The following is a 17,352-nucleotide window of genomic DNA, read 5'->3' on the forward strand; positions in this document are numbered from 1 at the left end:
CCTGGGCAAGTCACTTAACCCTGATTGCCTCACCAAAAGGCAAAATACACACATAACTATATCTATGTCTATCTACCTGTATATATACATATACCTGTGACAATTATACATGGCTATTAGTAAACATAATCGGTATTTTTCCCACTGATGTAGTACAATGAAGAGAGCACTGTCCTAGAGTCAGAACTTGGTAGGAAATTCTGCCTTTGATGTGGATCAATATCTTTGTGACTCTGGGCAAACCACATAACCTCTCTAGCCTTTTATTTCTCTTCTGTAAAATGATGGGGTTGAACTAGCTGGCTTCCAAGGTCTTTTTTAGCTCTAAGTTTATGTTCCTGTTATCTACTAGGATAAAATTTGAGCATTTTAATGATGTATTCTGATTCAAAAAACATGTAAATCAAATTATTCATTAGTAAAACTTTATTTTTGTTGTAGATCCAAGACCAAACTCACCAGTACGCCATCAAGGAAGGAGTGATGAACTTGAGCGTGATGAAAGGAGAGAGGAACGAAGAATAGACAGGACTGAGGACAGAAGAGATGAGAGGGCTAGAGAAAGAGAGAGAGAACGAGAAAGGGAGAGGGAGAGAGAGAGGGAACGGGAACGCGACAGGGAGAGAGAAAAAGAGAGAGAATTAGAACGAGATCGTGCCAGGGAGAGGGAGAGGGAAAGGGAAAGGGAAAAAGAGAGAGAACGTGATCGAGATAGAGATCGAGAACACGAACGAGAGAGGGAACGAGAGAGAGAACGAGAGAGGGAAAAAGAAAGGGAACGGGAGAGGGAAGAACGAGAAAGAGAGAGGGAACGTGAAAGGGAAAGAGAGCGAGAACGAGAACGAGGGAGAGAAAGGGATAAAGAACGTGATCGTCAAAGGGATTGGGAAGACAAAGGCAGAGAAGATCGAAGGGAAAAAAGAGAAGATGTTCGAGAAGACAGGAATCCAAGAGATGTTCATGATGAGAGAAAATCAAAGTAAGAGTGATTATGAATCAACTTTATTAGTGCATTAGAGTCAAGAGTTAAAAAGCTGTTTAACTTTTAATCATACCCATCATATTGTTCCTTACAGAACCTTGAAAATGTATCAGTAGCATTTTTAGAATTTTTATTCAAATGTGAGCATTACCTACCTTCAGTTTAAGTTGCTACTATTTCTTCTTTATACTGTCTTCTAATTTTCTATTCCACATTTGCCCCTTCCTGGCTTTCTCTGATTTTTTATTTTATTAAAAATTCTATGTCTAATGTACTTTGAATCTTTCAGAGGAAAGATACAATTTTTCTTGCATATTCACTGGGACAAGAGGAGATAATTCAGCTCTTTGATTTAATTTGATTTGATTTAAAAAGGCCTTTTTGAGTATCTGAACTGTTGTGTTTGAAGGGGAATCTCAAACATCATTCTGTTGGGCTGTAATATGTTTCTAGTAAGGGTTAATATGAAGGTGGTAATTTCAACAAAATTGTTCCTATGATCATAAATTTGGAGCTGAAAGGGGCCTTAGACACCATTTAGTCCTAATTCCTTCATTTTACCCATGTGGGAATTGAGGCTGAGAGAAGTGACTTGCCCAGTGTCACACAGGTAAGCTAGGATTTAAAGTTGCTCCTCCCACTTCAAATCCAGTGCTCTTTTCCGGTATGCTGCACTGCTAATCGGACTTACCATAGCATATTTGAGGCATTAGTAGAGAGTTCTTTCAGAAGTTTGGAGGCTATTTATTACAGATCTAATCTTTTAGCATACACCTTCCCCCCCTTTTGGTATCTGAATATTTAACCTATTTGTAAATATCTTCACCATAGGTTACGTAGCCTTTATACTAGATAAATAAAATAGGGGCAGAAAATAAAAGATCTAAATGGAAATAGAAATACTAGAGTAATTTAGGTTCCCATCAGATCTTAATCACAACTGACTAAAATTCAACCTAGAAAAAAATGCTTTTGTTGCTGTATACCTACAAGAAACACAATGAAAATGTGAAATTCTAAATTTGTAATTAGATAGGCTTCTTCTCCCCTCCCCCCTTCCTTTGAATTAATACTCAAATACTGAGTATAATAAAGACTTTCTCTTATTGATTTGGTAGATCTCTCCCATATGTGGTACAGATAGCAATGCATCCATGTCTGCTTATCCTATGCTATTCTTGTCAGTGTTTTCCCTAAGTTCACCAATAAGGTCCATCCAACATGATGGAGACTTTCCTTCCTTTCTTTTGACGTTGATGTTATCAGCGGAACACTGGCTGTATCTACCTGTTATCCCTCATTCCTCCCATGTGAGCAGCTTTTCTTCATATCTGAGAGTTCCTTGATAACATCTTTTACATCTTAAGTGATTATATGTTGCAGCTTGGGTGGTGGCAACCCACCATTTGTGTCTCCATTACCCTCTTTGGGATATGCATTTTAAAAAATTCTTCAGAGATACTTGTATTCCATATATTATTGTAGTACACCAACACTGGCAGAATGTTAGTATAAAAAGGTGGACCTTTATTTTCATGTGATGCTTGGCATAAGTAAAGGAGCTTTACAGTCTTTTGAAAGCAGTTCAATCTTCTCTCATCCGTCTTTTCAACTCTGGGCCCAACTTATTATCCGCTTATATTAATTGTCTGTCCCTGATTCTATTCCAGATCCCAGATGCATACAGTTGGACAAGCTCTATAGGGTGGCCCTCTAAATGCATATTGATACCTTAGCAAAAGCATTTTTCATCTACCTAGTCTTTCTTATGTGGATGGATGGGCCAAACTCCTTTGAGTGATTATAGCTGACCTCCAGAAAGTTACTCTGTACTGTCTTGGTCTGATGTAATCAGCACTGTGTCAGTAGTAAACAGGAACTTAAGGAGGACCTTACCATCTGCAAGGAATCTTTCTTCAACCTGTATTCTGTGATAGATCTCTTTCACTGATGTTACCTCCTGCACTTAATTTTCTTTACTTTATGAGTAGATCCTGCTTATGATAGTCTGTCATCTGTCTTTAGAAGATTTTATAAACGAGCTTATATTCTAACCTCGTATTGCTTTTGGAACCCGTTTCTCTTTATTTGGCAAAGAAAGCAGATGTTTGCTAAGGCTCCTTCTACACTCTGTTTTGATAATTAATTTGCTTCAGTTAAACTTCAGGATATAAAATTACCATAGCATTATTTGTTTAAATGACTGAGTAAAGAAAAATGATCTTGGTAATTAATTTGCTAGGGAGCTAATATTTCATTAAAATTGTGGATTAATTTTTGGGATTTTATGTCTGGGACAGATGTTTTGTAATAAGACTGTACTACTCTTAGTTCTAACAACTATTGAAGTGCAGAAACTTTTTTCCTTTCATCTGGTTTTGCTAAATTAAAGTTACTCTCCCAATTTAGGAAGCGCCATAGAACTGAAAACAGTCCTAGTCCTCGACTGTCACCCAAACGCCGACGTGAACATTCTCCTGATAGTGACACCTACAATAGTGGAGATGATAAAAGTAAGCATGACGTAATTAACTTTACTACAGTATTTTTGCTCACTTGTTAACTATAAACTTATTGACAGTAAGAGCTGTTGACTTAATATGAGATCATTTTCCTCATCTCAGTTACTAAATAGCTTCATTTAGGTAAACACTTGCTTTAGAATAATAGCTTTTATGATTAAAAACCTGCTTTAACATTGGTGGCCAAGCTGTATGTCTATATTTTCTGAAATATACTGTTTATGTTAAACATTTTCTCTCTAAACCTTGAATATTTGGCAGGAGATAGAATTTGTTGCCATTTGTTACATGTAATGCTTCATTCTTGCCTTTTCTCTTTCAAATTTGAATAGATGACAAACATAGACTGTTGAGCCAGGTTGTACGACCTCAGGAATCTCGTTCACTTAGCCCTTCGCACGTGGCAGAAGATAGGCAGAACCGATGGAAAGATGAAGACCGAAAGCCAGAAAGAAAAGAGAGCTCTAGACGCTATGAAGAGCAGGAGCTCAAAGAGAGAGTCTCTTCTGGAGACAAGCAAAGAGGGGAGCAGCCAGAAGTAGCAGAAAGCTCAAGGACACGTGCACAAGAAAGTGTTGGACACCACCAGCCTGAGGAGCGAGATGGGTCTGATCGAGCACATGAAGAAAACAAGAAGAAGTCCAAAATACCCAAAAGGACCACTAAGAGAAAGAAAGAGGAAGATGTTGGAGTGGAAAGATACAGCACTGAGTCAGCAACAGAGGAGGGTCAAGTATTTTCACCTAAGAAAGGACAGAAGAAGAAAAATGTTGAAAAGAAACGTAAAAGATCGAAAGGGGATTCTGATATTTCTGATGATGAGTTAATTCAGCATAGTAAGAAGAAAAAAGGCCCAAGGACACCACCTGCGACCACAAAAGAGGAGTTGGTTGAGATATCAAATGAGAAAAATGGAACAACTGGAGAGGTTTCCCAGAAAAGAGAAGATACCACATTTAGTGACTGGTCTGATGAAGATGTCCCTGACCGTGCAGATGTGATTGTACCTGAGCGTTCAACTGAAGAATCTCATAGAAAGTGTCACAGAACTAGAGTGGAGAAAATAGAAACACCTCATGTTACCATAGAAGATGCACCTCATCGCAAGCCAATTGATCAAAAACGCAGTAGCAGCTTGGGAAGCAATCGTAGTAACCGTAGTCACACTTCTAGTCGCCTGCGATCACCTTCCAATGATTCTGCTCATCGCAGTGGAGATGACCTGACTGGTAGAAAGAGAGTCCTGCACAGTAGCTCCAGAGACAGAGAAAAGACAAAAAGCTTAGAAATTCCAGGAGAGAGAAAATCCAGAATTGATCAGTTGAAGCGTGGGGAGCCCAGTCGCAGTACTTCTTCAGGTAATTAAGTGGAGTCCATAGATTTTGGTTACATTGGTTTAAAAAAAAAAAGGAATCTTAGTCTACCACTTGTGTGTCTTTTTATTAGCTGTGGATGATAATGAAATTGCATATTATAGACCATTAGCATTGAGCAAGTCTTGAAAGCCTCTTAGAACGGTTTAATGACTTTCTAGTTAATAGGTAAAGGAGCTACTATGAACTTCTTATGTTAGGCAATGGATCTGAAAGCAAAACATTTTGCATACAAAAAGAAGCTAGCATAAATTAAAGTCTTTTTGAAAATGATACATATAAAATTTTTTGGCATTTACTATTTTAGCTTATATTGCAGCATTTATAGGTAGTCACATTCCTGCTGTCAGGTAACTAAAACCCCTGTCAGATAACTAAACAAAGTTCTGCACAATTTAATAGCTTTTCCAATTATGGAAACAATGTCTTCTCTGTTCGTATAACTTTTAAAAAAATACAACCTTACTAGAATAATAAGCTGGGTAGTTTTATGTAATGCTTTAAAATAATCTCTTAATTTTGGAAATAAGTTTTAAAGGTTGTACCTTCTAATAATTCCTGACCTCCATCCTACTTTTTCAATACTGAATTTCAGTGTCATATTAATAGTATTTCCAATGATGACAGTCATTTTTAACTTGAAGTAGTGTAACAGTAGTACTTAATTGATAAAACTTGGTAGAGTTGGTTAAGTTGTTGAGAACCTGACATTGGAGCTTAGAATTATATGGAGCAAGGTGTTGTAGAAGTGGTGAGGGAATGTGTACGTCCTTCTGCAGGAGCTGGTTATAGGAGCAAAGGAGACCATATCAGGTCTCATAGTAATTACTACAACTTCATTTTCTTCCATCTGCTTTGCTCCCCCTCCCACTGAACATACTACTCCTGATGTGGTCAGAGTATAGTTGGAATGTCGCCTCCCTAGTCTTAGATCCTACTCCTCTTAATGTAGCTTACTCTTATATTACCTTTCTTGGCTGCCATATCATAGTTGATTCATATTGTGCATAAAGTTCGCTAGTTGATCAGCCTTGGATCTTTTCCCCATTACCTTTTATCTAGCCATGTGTCCCCAAAAGTGTTTTTGAAATTGTTTTGGGGAGAGATCTAAATATAAGACTTCACATTTATCACTATTAAATTTGGCCCAGAGTTCTAGCATGTTAGGATCTTTTAAAATCCTGATTATGACTGACTAGTATCTTAGCTATCCTTCCCAGTTTTGTGTCTTCTGTAAATTTGATAACCATGGCCTCTTTGACTTTGAGTCATTGATAAAGATATTAAACAGCACAGAACCAAGCACAGATCCCTGGGACATTCTGCTAGAGACCTCTTTCCAAGTTGTCATCAAATAATAAATTAGTATTTTTTTAGTCTGACTATTAAACCAATGTTAAATACACCTAACTGTAGTATTTTTAACTTGAAAGGGCATTATGTGATGACTGACTTTGACAGACTTAGTTCTTCTCAGTAATGCAAGGATCTTAGACAACTCCAAAAGACCCACGATGGAAAATGCTATCCGCATCCAGAGAAAGAAATCTGGAGCCTGAATGCAGATGGAAGCACACTATTTGCTCTCCTTTTCTTTTGTTGTTTTGTTTTGTTTCTTCTTTCTCATGGTTCCTCCCATTAATTCTAATTATTCTTTACATCACGACTAAAGTGAAAATACGTTTAATATGAATGTATAAGTACAGCCAATATCAGATTGCATGCTGTCCTGGGGAGGGGGGAGGAGGGGGAGGAGAGGGAGAAGAAAATTTAAAACTCAAAATCTTAACGGAAGTATCGTCTAGCCTTTACCTTTCCATCTTTTCCACAAGACTGGCATGAAGTTGTTAAGTGCTCTGTTGAAATCTAAGTAAACTACAGCAGAAGTGTTTCCCTTACCTATTAATGTAGTAACCCTGTTGCAAGAGGAACTGAACTTAGTCTGGCATAGTCTATTGATGATGAAGCCATACTGGCTCCCTGGGATCATAGTTTTGTTTTTTTTTATTTTTCATCGATGTTTGGTGACCAACCATTTTATTAGTACATTTTAGAATTTACCAGAAATGAGAGACAGACTTATTGACTTAGCGTTTACAGATTTCTTTTTCTTGTTATTTGTGAAAATTAAGACATTTGCCTTTTCTCAAATCCACGTGGTACCTTTTCCACATATCATGATCTTTAAAAATAAAATCACCAAAAATGCTTGACTAGTTTTTACACTGATAGTTCTTTTGCTACCTAAGGATGAAAGATATAATTCATCTTGACTTGGCGACTTGTACTTGTTAAGGACATCTAGTTAAATTCTTAATAACTTGTATTTATCTTGAGTATCCACTTATTTGCTATTTTTTCTTTTCTGTTGTAAAAATCTATCCTTAGCAGAGAAGACACAAATAAAACTTGAGCATCTTTATCTTGTATTCATTCATTATTATTGTCCTGTCCACCCTTAGCTGAAGCCCTATCCTTATTTTTAACTCCTCTTTTCCTCAATGTAAATTTTATTACCATTGCTGTTTTCCTTACTGTTCTTTATGAGTATAAGCTCATTTTCAGCTTTACCACTCCTGATACTATATTTATAAAATCATGCAAAACTTTTGTATTCATTCTGTTACATGCTTTTACATCTTCTGTACACAGAATCCGTATTGGTTGCTCTCCTTGTGTATCCACATCAATCTTTTTGGATAGCTTTCTCTTTTTTCCCCCACATTTCTCTTTATGTCTTCAGAATTTTGTTCTTGAAAGTTTCCCACCGCTCCTGACTAACTTCCCTTACTTAATCTTAGCCTGCAGGACTCTATCCTGTTCCTTTGATTTCTGATCTCCTGAAATCTAGGATTTATATCAGACTATGGTTGGCCTTTCTCTCTACCACTCTCATGAATTGTAAGATGGTTACTTCCCCCTAAGGTCCTTATTTTTTTTTTTTTTTACTAGCAACCATTTTATTCTTAATGAGAATCAATTTGGTTTAATTCATTAAACATTTATCAAGCATCTACTATATGCTAGACACTGTGCTAAGAGCTGGAGATACAAATAAGAAAAAGAAAGCTAGCCCCTGCCTTCAAGGAAAGACATTTCACAGAAGGAAGCTGGAAAAGGGAGAAGTCACCAGGGGGTACACAGCGCAGAGGCATAATATTCCTCGGAGTCACGACCAACTAGAGGTGCTAATGGAAAGATAATTACCTGGAAAATTCTGAGCCCCCTATAAAGGAAGGCTTTGGGGGAGGAGTTACAAGTTTTACTTGCTCTTTCTCCTGTGAGAGGGGAGAGGCAAGTGAGGGAGAAGCTCCTGGATATCAGTAGCTGAGTTGGTCTGCATGGTGATAAGATTTCAGGTGATCGGCTTATCATAGCGGAGGAAAAATGATTGGGTAATGGAAATTAGAATCAGATCCAGAATGTCATTATTGACAGCTTGCTTGGATTCCTGTGAATATCTAGGTATTTCTCCTCAAATCCTCACAATCAACCTACGTTGCCAAGCTGTTGTCAAATTTTGTTTTTACCTTCACAGTTTCTTGTATATCCTCATTACTTATACTGCTACTGTCCCCATATAGGCCCTCTAGCACCTCTTGCTTGCACCATTGCTCTAGCCTTGTAGTCTCTCTGTCTCAAGGCCGTTCCCACTCCTATCTATCAGCTAGCTGCCAAAGTGATTTTCTTTTCTTTTTTTTTAATAATTTATTTATTCTTAGTTTTCAACATTCACTTCCATAAGATTTTGAGTTTTAAATTTTCTTCTCTCTCTCCTCCCCCCTCCCCAGGACAGCATGCAATCTGATATTGGCTGTACTTATACGTTCATATTAAACATATTTTCACTTTAGTCGTGATGTAAAGAATAATTAGAATTAATGGGAGGAACCGTGAGAAAGAAGAAACAAAACAACAAAAGAAAAGGAGAGCAAATAGTATGCTTCCATCTGCATTCAGGCTCCAGAGTCCTTTCTCTGGATGTGGATAGCATTTTCCATCGTGGGTCTTTTGGAGTTGTCTAAGATCCTTGCATTGGAGAGAAGAGCTAAGTCTGTCAAAGTCAGTCATCACATAATGTGGCTGTTAACTGTGTACAGTGTTCTCCTGGTTCGCTCATTTCACTCAGCATCAGTTTGTATAAGTCTTTCCAGGTTTTTAAACAACATTGCAGAATTATGGTTCTTAATCCACTCTGTTATCCACTTCCGTTTTATGGGAGAGTTCATCCCATCACGTTCACAGTTGTGGTTACTATCTGTCTTTCTCTCCATCCTATTGCCCCCCCCTTATGCTTTTCTCTTTTTCTCCATTTTCCTCCTCAGTAGAGTTTTGCTTTTGACCACTGCCTCCCTCAGTCTGTCCTCTTTCCTGTCAGCCTCCTCCCTTTTCTTCCCCTTTACCCTTACTACTACTTCCTTCTCTTCTATCCACTGCTTCCCTTTTCTTTCCCCTTTTCTCTCCTACTTCCTATAAAGTAAGTTAGATTTCTATCCCTGATTAGGTTATTCCTTCTTTGGGCCAAATCTGATGAGAGCAGGGTTCAAACAAAGCTCATCTCCCTCCCTTCTTTCTCTATACTGTAATAGGTTTTTGTGCTTTTTGATGTGATGTAATTTACCCTTGTCTGCCTCTTTCTTTACTCTTCTCCCAGAACAATCCTTTTTTACCACTTAGATTTTTTTTATCATCACATCAGTCACCTTATACCCACAACCTCTGTGTATGTGTTCTGTAATAATGATGTTCTCAAGAATTACAGGTGTCATCTTCCCTTCTAGGGATGTAAACAGTTTGTTTACAATAACGTGTTTTTTTCTTTCCTGTTTACATTTTTATGCCTCTCTTGAGTCTTGTATTTGTATTTCTGTTGAGTTCTGGTCTTTTCATCAGGAAGGTTTGGAAGTCATTGAATGTCCATCTCCTCCCTTGAAAGATTATGCTCAGTTTTGCTGGGTAGTTGATTCTTGGTTGTAATCCAAGCTCCTTTGCCTTATGGAATATCATATTCCATGCCCTCCCATCTTTTGATGTAGAAGCTGCAAGGTCCTGTGTAATCCTGACTGTGGTTCCATGATATTTAAATAGTTTCTTTTTGACTGCTTGCAGTATTTTCTCTTTGACCTGGTAATTTTGGAATTTCGCTACAATATTTCTTTGTGGTTTCAATTTGGGATCTCTTTCAGGAGGTGATGTGATGGATTCTTTCTATAACTATTTTGCCTTCTGGTTCTAGGACCTCAGGGCATTTTTTTTTGTTTTGTTTTTGTTTTTGGATGATTTCCTGAAGGATGTTGTCCAGGCCCTTTTTTTCATCATGGTTTTCAGGTAAATCAGTAATTTTAAAATTGTCTCACCTGGACCTCTTTTCCAGGTCAGTTGTTTTACCAAAATAAGGTATTTTATTATTCTTTTGTTTCTGTTTGGCTGATTCTTAATATCTCATAGAGTCATTATCTTCCATTTGCCCGATGCTAATTTTTAATGAATTGTTTCCTTTTATTAGATTTTGTACCTCCTTTTCCATTTGGCCCATTTTACTTTTGAAATTCTTCTCTTCAGTGAATTTTTGTGCCTCCTTTTCCATGTGTCCAATTCTACTTTTTAAGGAGTTGATTTCTTCAGTGTACTTTTTCCATTTGACCAACTGTATTTTTTAAGGACTTGTTTTCTGTAGTCAATTTTTGTCTTTCCTTTTCCAAGCTATTGACTCTCTCTTGCATACCTCTCATTTCCTTTCCCAATTTTTCTTCTACTTCTCTTATTTGACTTTTAAAAATCCTTCTTGATCTCTTCCAAGAAGACTTTTTGGGCTTGAGGCCAGTTCATATTTCCCTTTGAGGTTTTGGATATGAGTTCTCTTCTGAATTTGTACCTTGATCTTCACTGTCCCCATAATAAGAATCTGTGGTCATTGTCTGTTTCTGCTTTCTGCTCATGATGTTTGCCTATTTCCTGGCTTTTAAAATTGAGCTCTCCCCCGGGGGGCGCAGGGGGCACTGATCCAAGCTTCTTGTGCTGGGAGCCGAGGACCTGGTCACTGGCTTTGCATGCCAGGGCCTCAGGTGCTGTTAGCTGGAGGCTGTACAGGTCTGGCAGCTTACCTGGTGCTGAGCTGGGGTCAGTAGCACTGGAGCTCTCAGGGTTGGGATGGGGAGTCTGGCCCCTGGAGGATGTCTGCCAATCTGGAGTTGTGGTGAAGCACCAGGAGATTTGGCTGTTGGAGAACACTGGTGCACGTAGTGATTTTCCCAGTTGGTGTTTACTGGTTCCCCTGCCTATGCTGAGGCACTCCTGTGGGTGGGGAGGGGGGTGGGGTGTCCTGGTGTTGATGCTTGCCTGCTCCACCACCCTGGGGCTCAGGATTTCCCCCTGGTTTGCTGAGGTGGAACTTGCCACTGGCTTGCTGATTGATTTTTCATCCTGTTCTGCTCCCCTTCCCCCAGAGCACAAGGGAGCTTTCCCATTAATCACCCAAGCTTCCTGGGCTACAAGACTACTGTATCCCCTCTTTCTGCTGGCTTTGCTGTTCCAGGGTTTTTCCTGGGGTGATATTTTCTGCACTTTCAGAGGTTAATAAGGGAGAGTGAGAGTGACTTACTTCTTACCCCACCATCTTGGCTCCTGGAAGTCCCAAAGCGATTTTCTTAAAGCTCAGATGTGATTATATCATCCCCCCCCCCCCCCAACTCAATAAATTTCAGTGGCTCCTGCTTACTAAAATTCTCTGTTTAGCATTTGAAGCCCTTCATAACCTGGTTACTTCCTACTCGTTCAGTTTTCTTACACTTTACTGTCCTCAGTTCACTTTATGATCCAGTTAAACTGGTCTGTTTGTCTACATTAGTTGACTTCTAAGCACTTACTAAGTGCTTGGTGACTAATTTTTTCCTCTGTTGTAGCTGTATCTAGCAGTTATGAAAAAAGTTTTTCCTGCCTCCTTCCTTTTTATTTTGAAACCCTTTTGATTTGATTTGCAAATTTGTTCTTCACCAGCTTCCTTGTTAAATGTACCTTCCTATTCTCCTACCAGGAAGCTATTACTTGTTTTACTCTGTGATCCAGAGATATAGTCCCCCTGGTTTGCTGAGGTGGGACTTGCCACTGGCTTGCTGGGACGCCTTCCATCCTGTACTGCTCCCCCCCCCCCCAAAGGGGCACATCTTAACCAGCCTTTCTTTCTTGAAGCCGTTGTCTTTTGATCAGCAAGAATGATTTATTAAAAAAAAACAACCTCACCATCTGTGCCAATAAAGCCTTTAGTTTCTTGCTCAAAATTTCATAATCTTTAGCACTGCTTTCTACATTTTTTTTCTGGAAATATCATTTGTACCCAAATTAATCATCAGAAGTCAGTAGTAGTCACCAAGTTGGACGAGTCTTGAGGGTTCCTAGGTTACTTTTTAGATACATGCCTAATGAAGAGAGCAGACTTCTCTTCAGAGTTATCAGGGTGACAAGGAAGCTGCCTCAGTATCCCTTTAGCAATGCCTCCCCACCTTCAAGGTGATCATGGAGAACTACATGTTCCTTTAAGAAAATGTGAGAGTGGCTTCAGTTCAAAATAAGGAAAAGAGGCCTGAGGAGACAGAGGGGACCCCTTCATCAGGGAGTTGGTAGCATTTGCTACTCATCCCTTCTTGCTCTGAGTGAACAGTCGCTTCCCTGGCAGCACCTGTGGTCCTCATTCTTAGGATAGTTTTTTTTTTAAATAACCAAGTTGAGCTCCTTCATCTTTGTTTCTTTGGTTTGAGTGTTCAGTTGGGCTGCTTCCCTTCCTTTTTCTATATCATACTCTACCCTTGAACTTCCTACTACAAGTCTTGATTCCTCTCAGCCTCTTAAGGTTTCTTTTTTTGTGTTCACATTGAAGTCCTCCTTCCATTTTTTTAAAGACACATTTAATATTCTCCCTTTTATCTTTGAAGGTTTCCTAAACCTGCTTTGTTTCCCCAGGAGACAAACTTGTACTGTGACTGTTAATAGCCGTCCTTTGTTTCAGAAGTACAGACAACATGGCCAGTTCAGTATATTACACTATTCTGCCTGCTCTCTATACTTGATAAAAATGAGATCATTGACGATGGAGTTCTTGGCTAGTAGCTCCCCCTAGAAAATTGCTTTCATGAACTTTCTAGAGATCTTTCTCTGTTTTCATCTTGTCAATTTAATGGAACGAACATGAAATGCCTTGTTCTCAAGAAGCTTACATTCCATTAGGGAAAAACAACATATATACAGATAATGCTTTGTGTATAGTTTATATTTAATTGATTCCTGGAGGGATCGGAAAAGATTGTATTTAAGCCGGGCATTAAAAAGAACTAGGGATTCTAAGAAGTGGAGGTGAGGGAGGACAGTAAGCTCTGCATAGGCAAAGTCATGGAGGCAGAAAATGAAATGGCATTTATGGACAACAGCACGTAGGCGGGCCACTTTGCCTGAAATGTGTAGTGTGTAAGGAGAGTGAACTACCTCTAGGTAAGTTCGAACCAGATTGTGAAGGGCTTTAAACGTCAAAAGGAAAAGTTTGTATTTAGTCCTTGAGACAATAGGCAGCCTTTTTGAGTAGGGGAATGACATAGCCAGAATTGTGCCTTTAGAAATACAAGTTAGCAGCAATGTTGAGGACACCGAGATTTGAGACATGGAGAACCCTAATTGCAGGTTTTGTAATAATCCCACCAAGAGGTGAGGAGGGTCTGAACAGGGTGGTTGTGACAACAGGTGAAGGGAGGGGGATGAATGAGAGTTATGAGGTAGAACTGACAAGATTTGGCAGTGACTGGCTCTGGGAGGGTGAAAGTGAACAGTCAGGATGGATGGTAGTCCTCTTGACAAAACTAGGGGGTTTAGAAGAGGCAAATACTTCATGGCAAAGATAATTCATGATTTCCATTTCGGATGTGCTTGAGTTTGAAATGCCGGCATGACACCCAGATTAAAAAAAAAAATGTCCCACAGGCAGTTGATGAGAGATGAGGGCTGGAAGTTTAGATTTTTAGTAGTTTTAACAGCCACACCCAACTTCTTTTTCCTTTTCAGTTTGCCAACCTTTTACCTTCTTTTAATTTATCTTGTCAACTTACTTTTCCTTCTACATACTCCTCCTTCTCTGGCCCTTCCCCCCCATCTTCTTCATCTTCAAATTCCATTTTTTTCTCTGAACCCTCCTCCTTCCTTTTCCTCAAACTCTTCTCTTCCTCAGACTTTACTCTTCCTTTTCTACCTATTTCATCTTGAACCCACTGCTACTACCACCTCCTTATTTTCCTCCTGTAGAGATGGTCCTCTAATCTTCATCTTCTTTCTTAAATCATCACCATGTTGTTCTTTTGCTAAAGCCTCTCCCCACCTTGTCTGACTTCTTTATTCTTCTTGAGTCTCCCTCATTCATCCTTGTCTGATTTCTTTCTCAAAGTGAGTCTTTAGCCTTTGTAATTTTCAAGTGCTCCTTTCTCTTATTTATCTTAGAGAAAAGATTCTTATGGTCATCTAAGAATCTTCAGTAAAGAGAACCAAATGTTCTTATTGCCTCATGTGGATGGAATTTTCTGAAGGGAAAGAGTTTGGAGAAGAGTCGTTTCTTAGACTTAAGTAAGGCGTAAGAAACTTAAGCGGGAACAAAGGCATGTTCTTAAGTAATGTGCAAATATGGTGGTATTTTGTTAACTTGTTAAACATGAGTAGAGAACATGTGTGAACATCATATATTAGGCTAAATTTATTTTTCTTTTTTGGTTTTGTTTTTTCTTTTTGGGTGAGGCAATGGGAGTTAAGTGACTTGCCCAGGGTCACACAGCTATAAATTTATTTTTCTTTACTTCTCCTTACAACAAAGGGGCATTTTAAAAATGAAGCCCTTTTAGCCTATGTTGCCTTTTGTGTTATTAAGTTTAATGCATAACACAAATATCTGTATTTATAATATTTATTTTAGATCGTCAAGATTCAAGAAGTCACAGTTCTAGAAGAAGTTCCCCTGAGTCAGATCGTCAGGTTCATTCAAGATCTGGGTCTTTTGATAGCCGAGAAAGGCTTCAGGAACGAGATCGACATGAACATGATAGAGAACGGGAAAGGGAAAGGAGAGAAACAAGGCAGAGAGAATGGGACCGAGATAATGATAAAGATTGGCCAAGAAACAGAGACCGACTCCGGGAACGAGAGAGAGAGCGAGATAAAAGGAGAGACTTGGACAGGGAGAGAGAGAGGCAAATTCCTGATTGTGGTGAAAGAGATAGAGACAGAACTCTTGATATTTCTTCACACATAGAGTCTTCAAAACGCAGTGAAACAAAACTGGATGAGCATGAGAAAGACTTTGAGGGAATTTGCAGAGACTCTGTAGCTTTGGAGAAAGAAAGAATAGAAAAAGACCTGGGAACTTTGCATGGATTTGATGATGTAAATGAAGCTGAGAAAACTGAGAGCTTAGAAGGTAAGCTCTACAATAGTCTGCATATTACTCTTTCTTTGCCTTTGAAAACAAAATACTCTCTTCTTAAAGCTCTTGTTCAAGCTGAAAATTTTTTTTTGTGGAGGAAACAAATCTGGTGAAGGGAAAAACCCTATGAATTTTGTTTTACCATATACTTCCTTTCAAGGCAGATCAAAAAAGTATAGAGGAGATAGATTTCTTTTTTCTTTGTGTTTTTTTTTTTTTTTTTTTTTGGCTAGGCAATGGGATTAAGTGACTTGCCCAGAGTCACACAGCTAGTGAGTATTATGTGTCTGAGGCTGGATTTGAACTCAAGTCCTCCTGACTCCAGGGCCGGTGCTCTTTCCACTGCGCCACCTAGCTGCCCCGGACATAAGATTTCTTAGAGTAAATCTTAATAGAGCATGCAAAAATTTTTCTCTCCTATCATCCTATTAACTTTTTCCTGGATATAAGGTTCATCTTGTCTTCATTAAGATGCTTAGATTCTTATAATCTAGCCACTACTTAGATTGTCTGCCCAATATGACAGATGTTCTACTAAACCTTGTCTTTGGCTGAAAAAAAATTAATTGTGGTGAATCCTGTTGTTGTTAAGAAGTTTTAAGAATTCTTTTATATTCATATTTTAGAGTCTAGAAAATATATTTTAATCATAAGTGAAAAATGTAGTAGAGTTACTTGTGGTGATCTCAGTCCTTGCTTTCTTGTTCTTCCATATGGTCTAAAATTTCTTGCTTAGACTCTAAATTGTCTTAGTCTTCCATTTGAAAACAGGCCTTCTTTCTTCTTCTTTTTTTTTTTTTTTTCTTCCCCTGTTGCAACTATCTTATTAATTTGGTTTATTTGGTGTGGTGGGTTGAGAGCTTTAAAGAGGAGAGTTGATACACTAGGCAGATTTGTGCGTACCGAATGATAGATTCATAGAATATTTATTAAGCATTTACTAAGTATCAGGTACTGTGCCAAGTGCTGGGAATACAAATGTAAGCAAAAATAAAGATAATCATTGCCCTCAAGAAGCTTACATTCTAATAGTAGAAGACTGCATGTATAAAAGGGAGCTGAAGGACTATAGAGGGAGGAACAGAATTGGAAAAGTGTGGAGAGTCAAGAATGGGAAGACGTGAACGTGGCTAGTCTGGCTACTCCTAAATGGGAGTTCAGGGCTTTTTAAAGCTTTTGTACCTAACGAATTAATTTTTTATTAAATACTACATTAGCTGTAAAACCCTAGGCCAAGAGTAAAATTTTCCCATATTTTAGGTAGGCATTATAGGAAGCAGAATCTGAAAATATCCTACTATTCCTTGTAGTCTAAGCAGTGTTGTTAATAGCACTTGTGATTAGAGTTAATTTTCACCTTATGGAACTATGTATGTTGAGACAAAGGATAAATCAGTGTAGAATAATCTTTAGGTAAAAATATTAGTTTGGGCAGCTAGGTTGTGCAGTGGATAGAGTGCTGGGTCTGGAGTCAGGAATACCCAAGTTCAAATCTGACCTCAGGCATGTATTAGCAGTATCACCCCGGGCAAGTCATTTAACCCTGTTTCCCTCAGTTTCCTATTCTGTAAAATGAGCTGGGGAAGGAAGTGGCAAACCACTTTGGTATCTTTGCCCCAAATGGGGCCACAAAGAGTTGGACATGACTGAAAAAGCACTGAACAAAAAATTTAGTTTAAATAGTCTTCTGAAAATTTAAAACATTTTAAATTTCAGTACTTTTCACGGACCAGTTGTTTCAAAAGGATTTAATTGATATAAAATCTAATTCAGAATAATATGGGATGGTGGTGGCCATCCAGAAGCTAATAACAAGGTAGAATTACCAAAAACAATTAAAAATTTTTTTTTAAAATTACTTTTAATTAAATAAACTTAAAATGTAAATACAAAATATCAAGTAAAGTGAGGTAAACTAATTAAATTATAATTAATTTATAATTATTAAGTTATAATTATAATAGGCTTAAATTACATATGCTGCATTTATGATAATCTGTATCTTTTTTATAATTTATCTGATAATAT

The 17,352-nt window shown here is 38.2% G+C and overlaps 1 protein-coding gene across 8 annotated transcripts in view; it reads left to right on the plus strand.

Annotated features, from left to right (window-relative positions):
* ZC3H13 (zinc finger CCCH-type containing 13) overlaps window positions 1-17,352 on the plus strand; it is an 80,060-nt gene that overhangs the window by 53,373 nt on the left and 9,335 nt on the right. For 6 of the 8 annotated variants that reach the window (XM_027873566.1, XM_027873568.1, XM_027873569.1 and 3 more), the window contains 4 exons: window positions 442-979; window positions 3,392-3,495; window positions 3,837-4,862; window positions 14,818-15,318. In XM_027873566.1, the coding sequence (XP_027729367.1) occupies window positions 442-979; window positions 3,392-3,495; window positions 3,837-4,862; window positions 14,818-15,318 (2,169 nt within the window). The remainder of the gene's footprint in view (window positions 1-441; window positions 980-3,391; window positions 3,496-3,836; window positions 4,863-14,817; window positions 15,319-17,352) is intronic. The other 2 variants (XM_027873571.1, XM_027873572.1) reach the window with 1 other exon arrangement.

This window comes from Vombatus ursinus, unplaced genomic scaffold, assembly GCF_900497805.2.
Source record: "Vombatus ursinus unplaced genomic scaffold, bare-nosed wombat genome assembly UNPS02014802.1, whole genome shotgun sequence".
Lineage (NCBI taxonomy): Eukaryota > Metazoa > Chordata > Mammalia > Diprotodontia > Vombatidae > Vombatus > Vombatus ursinus.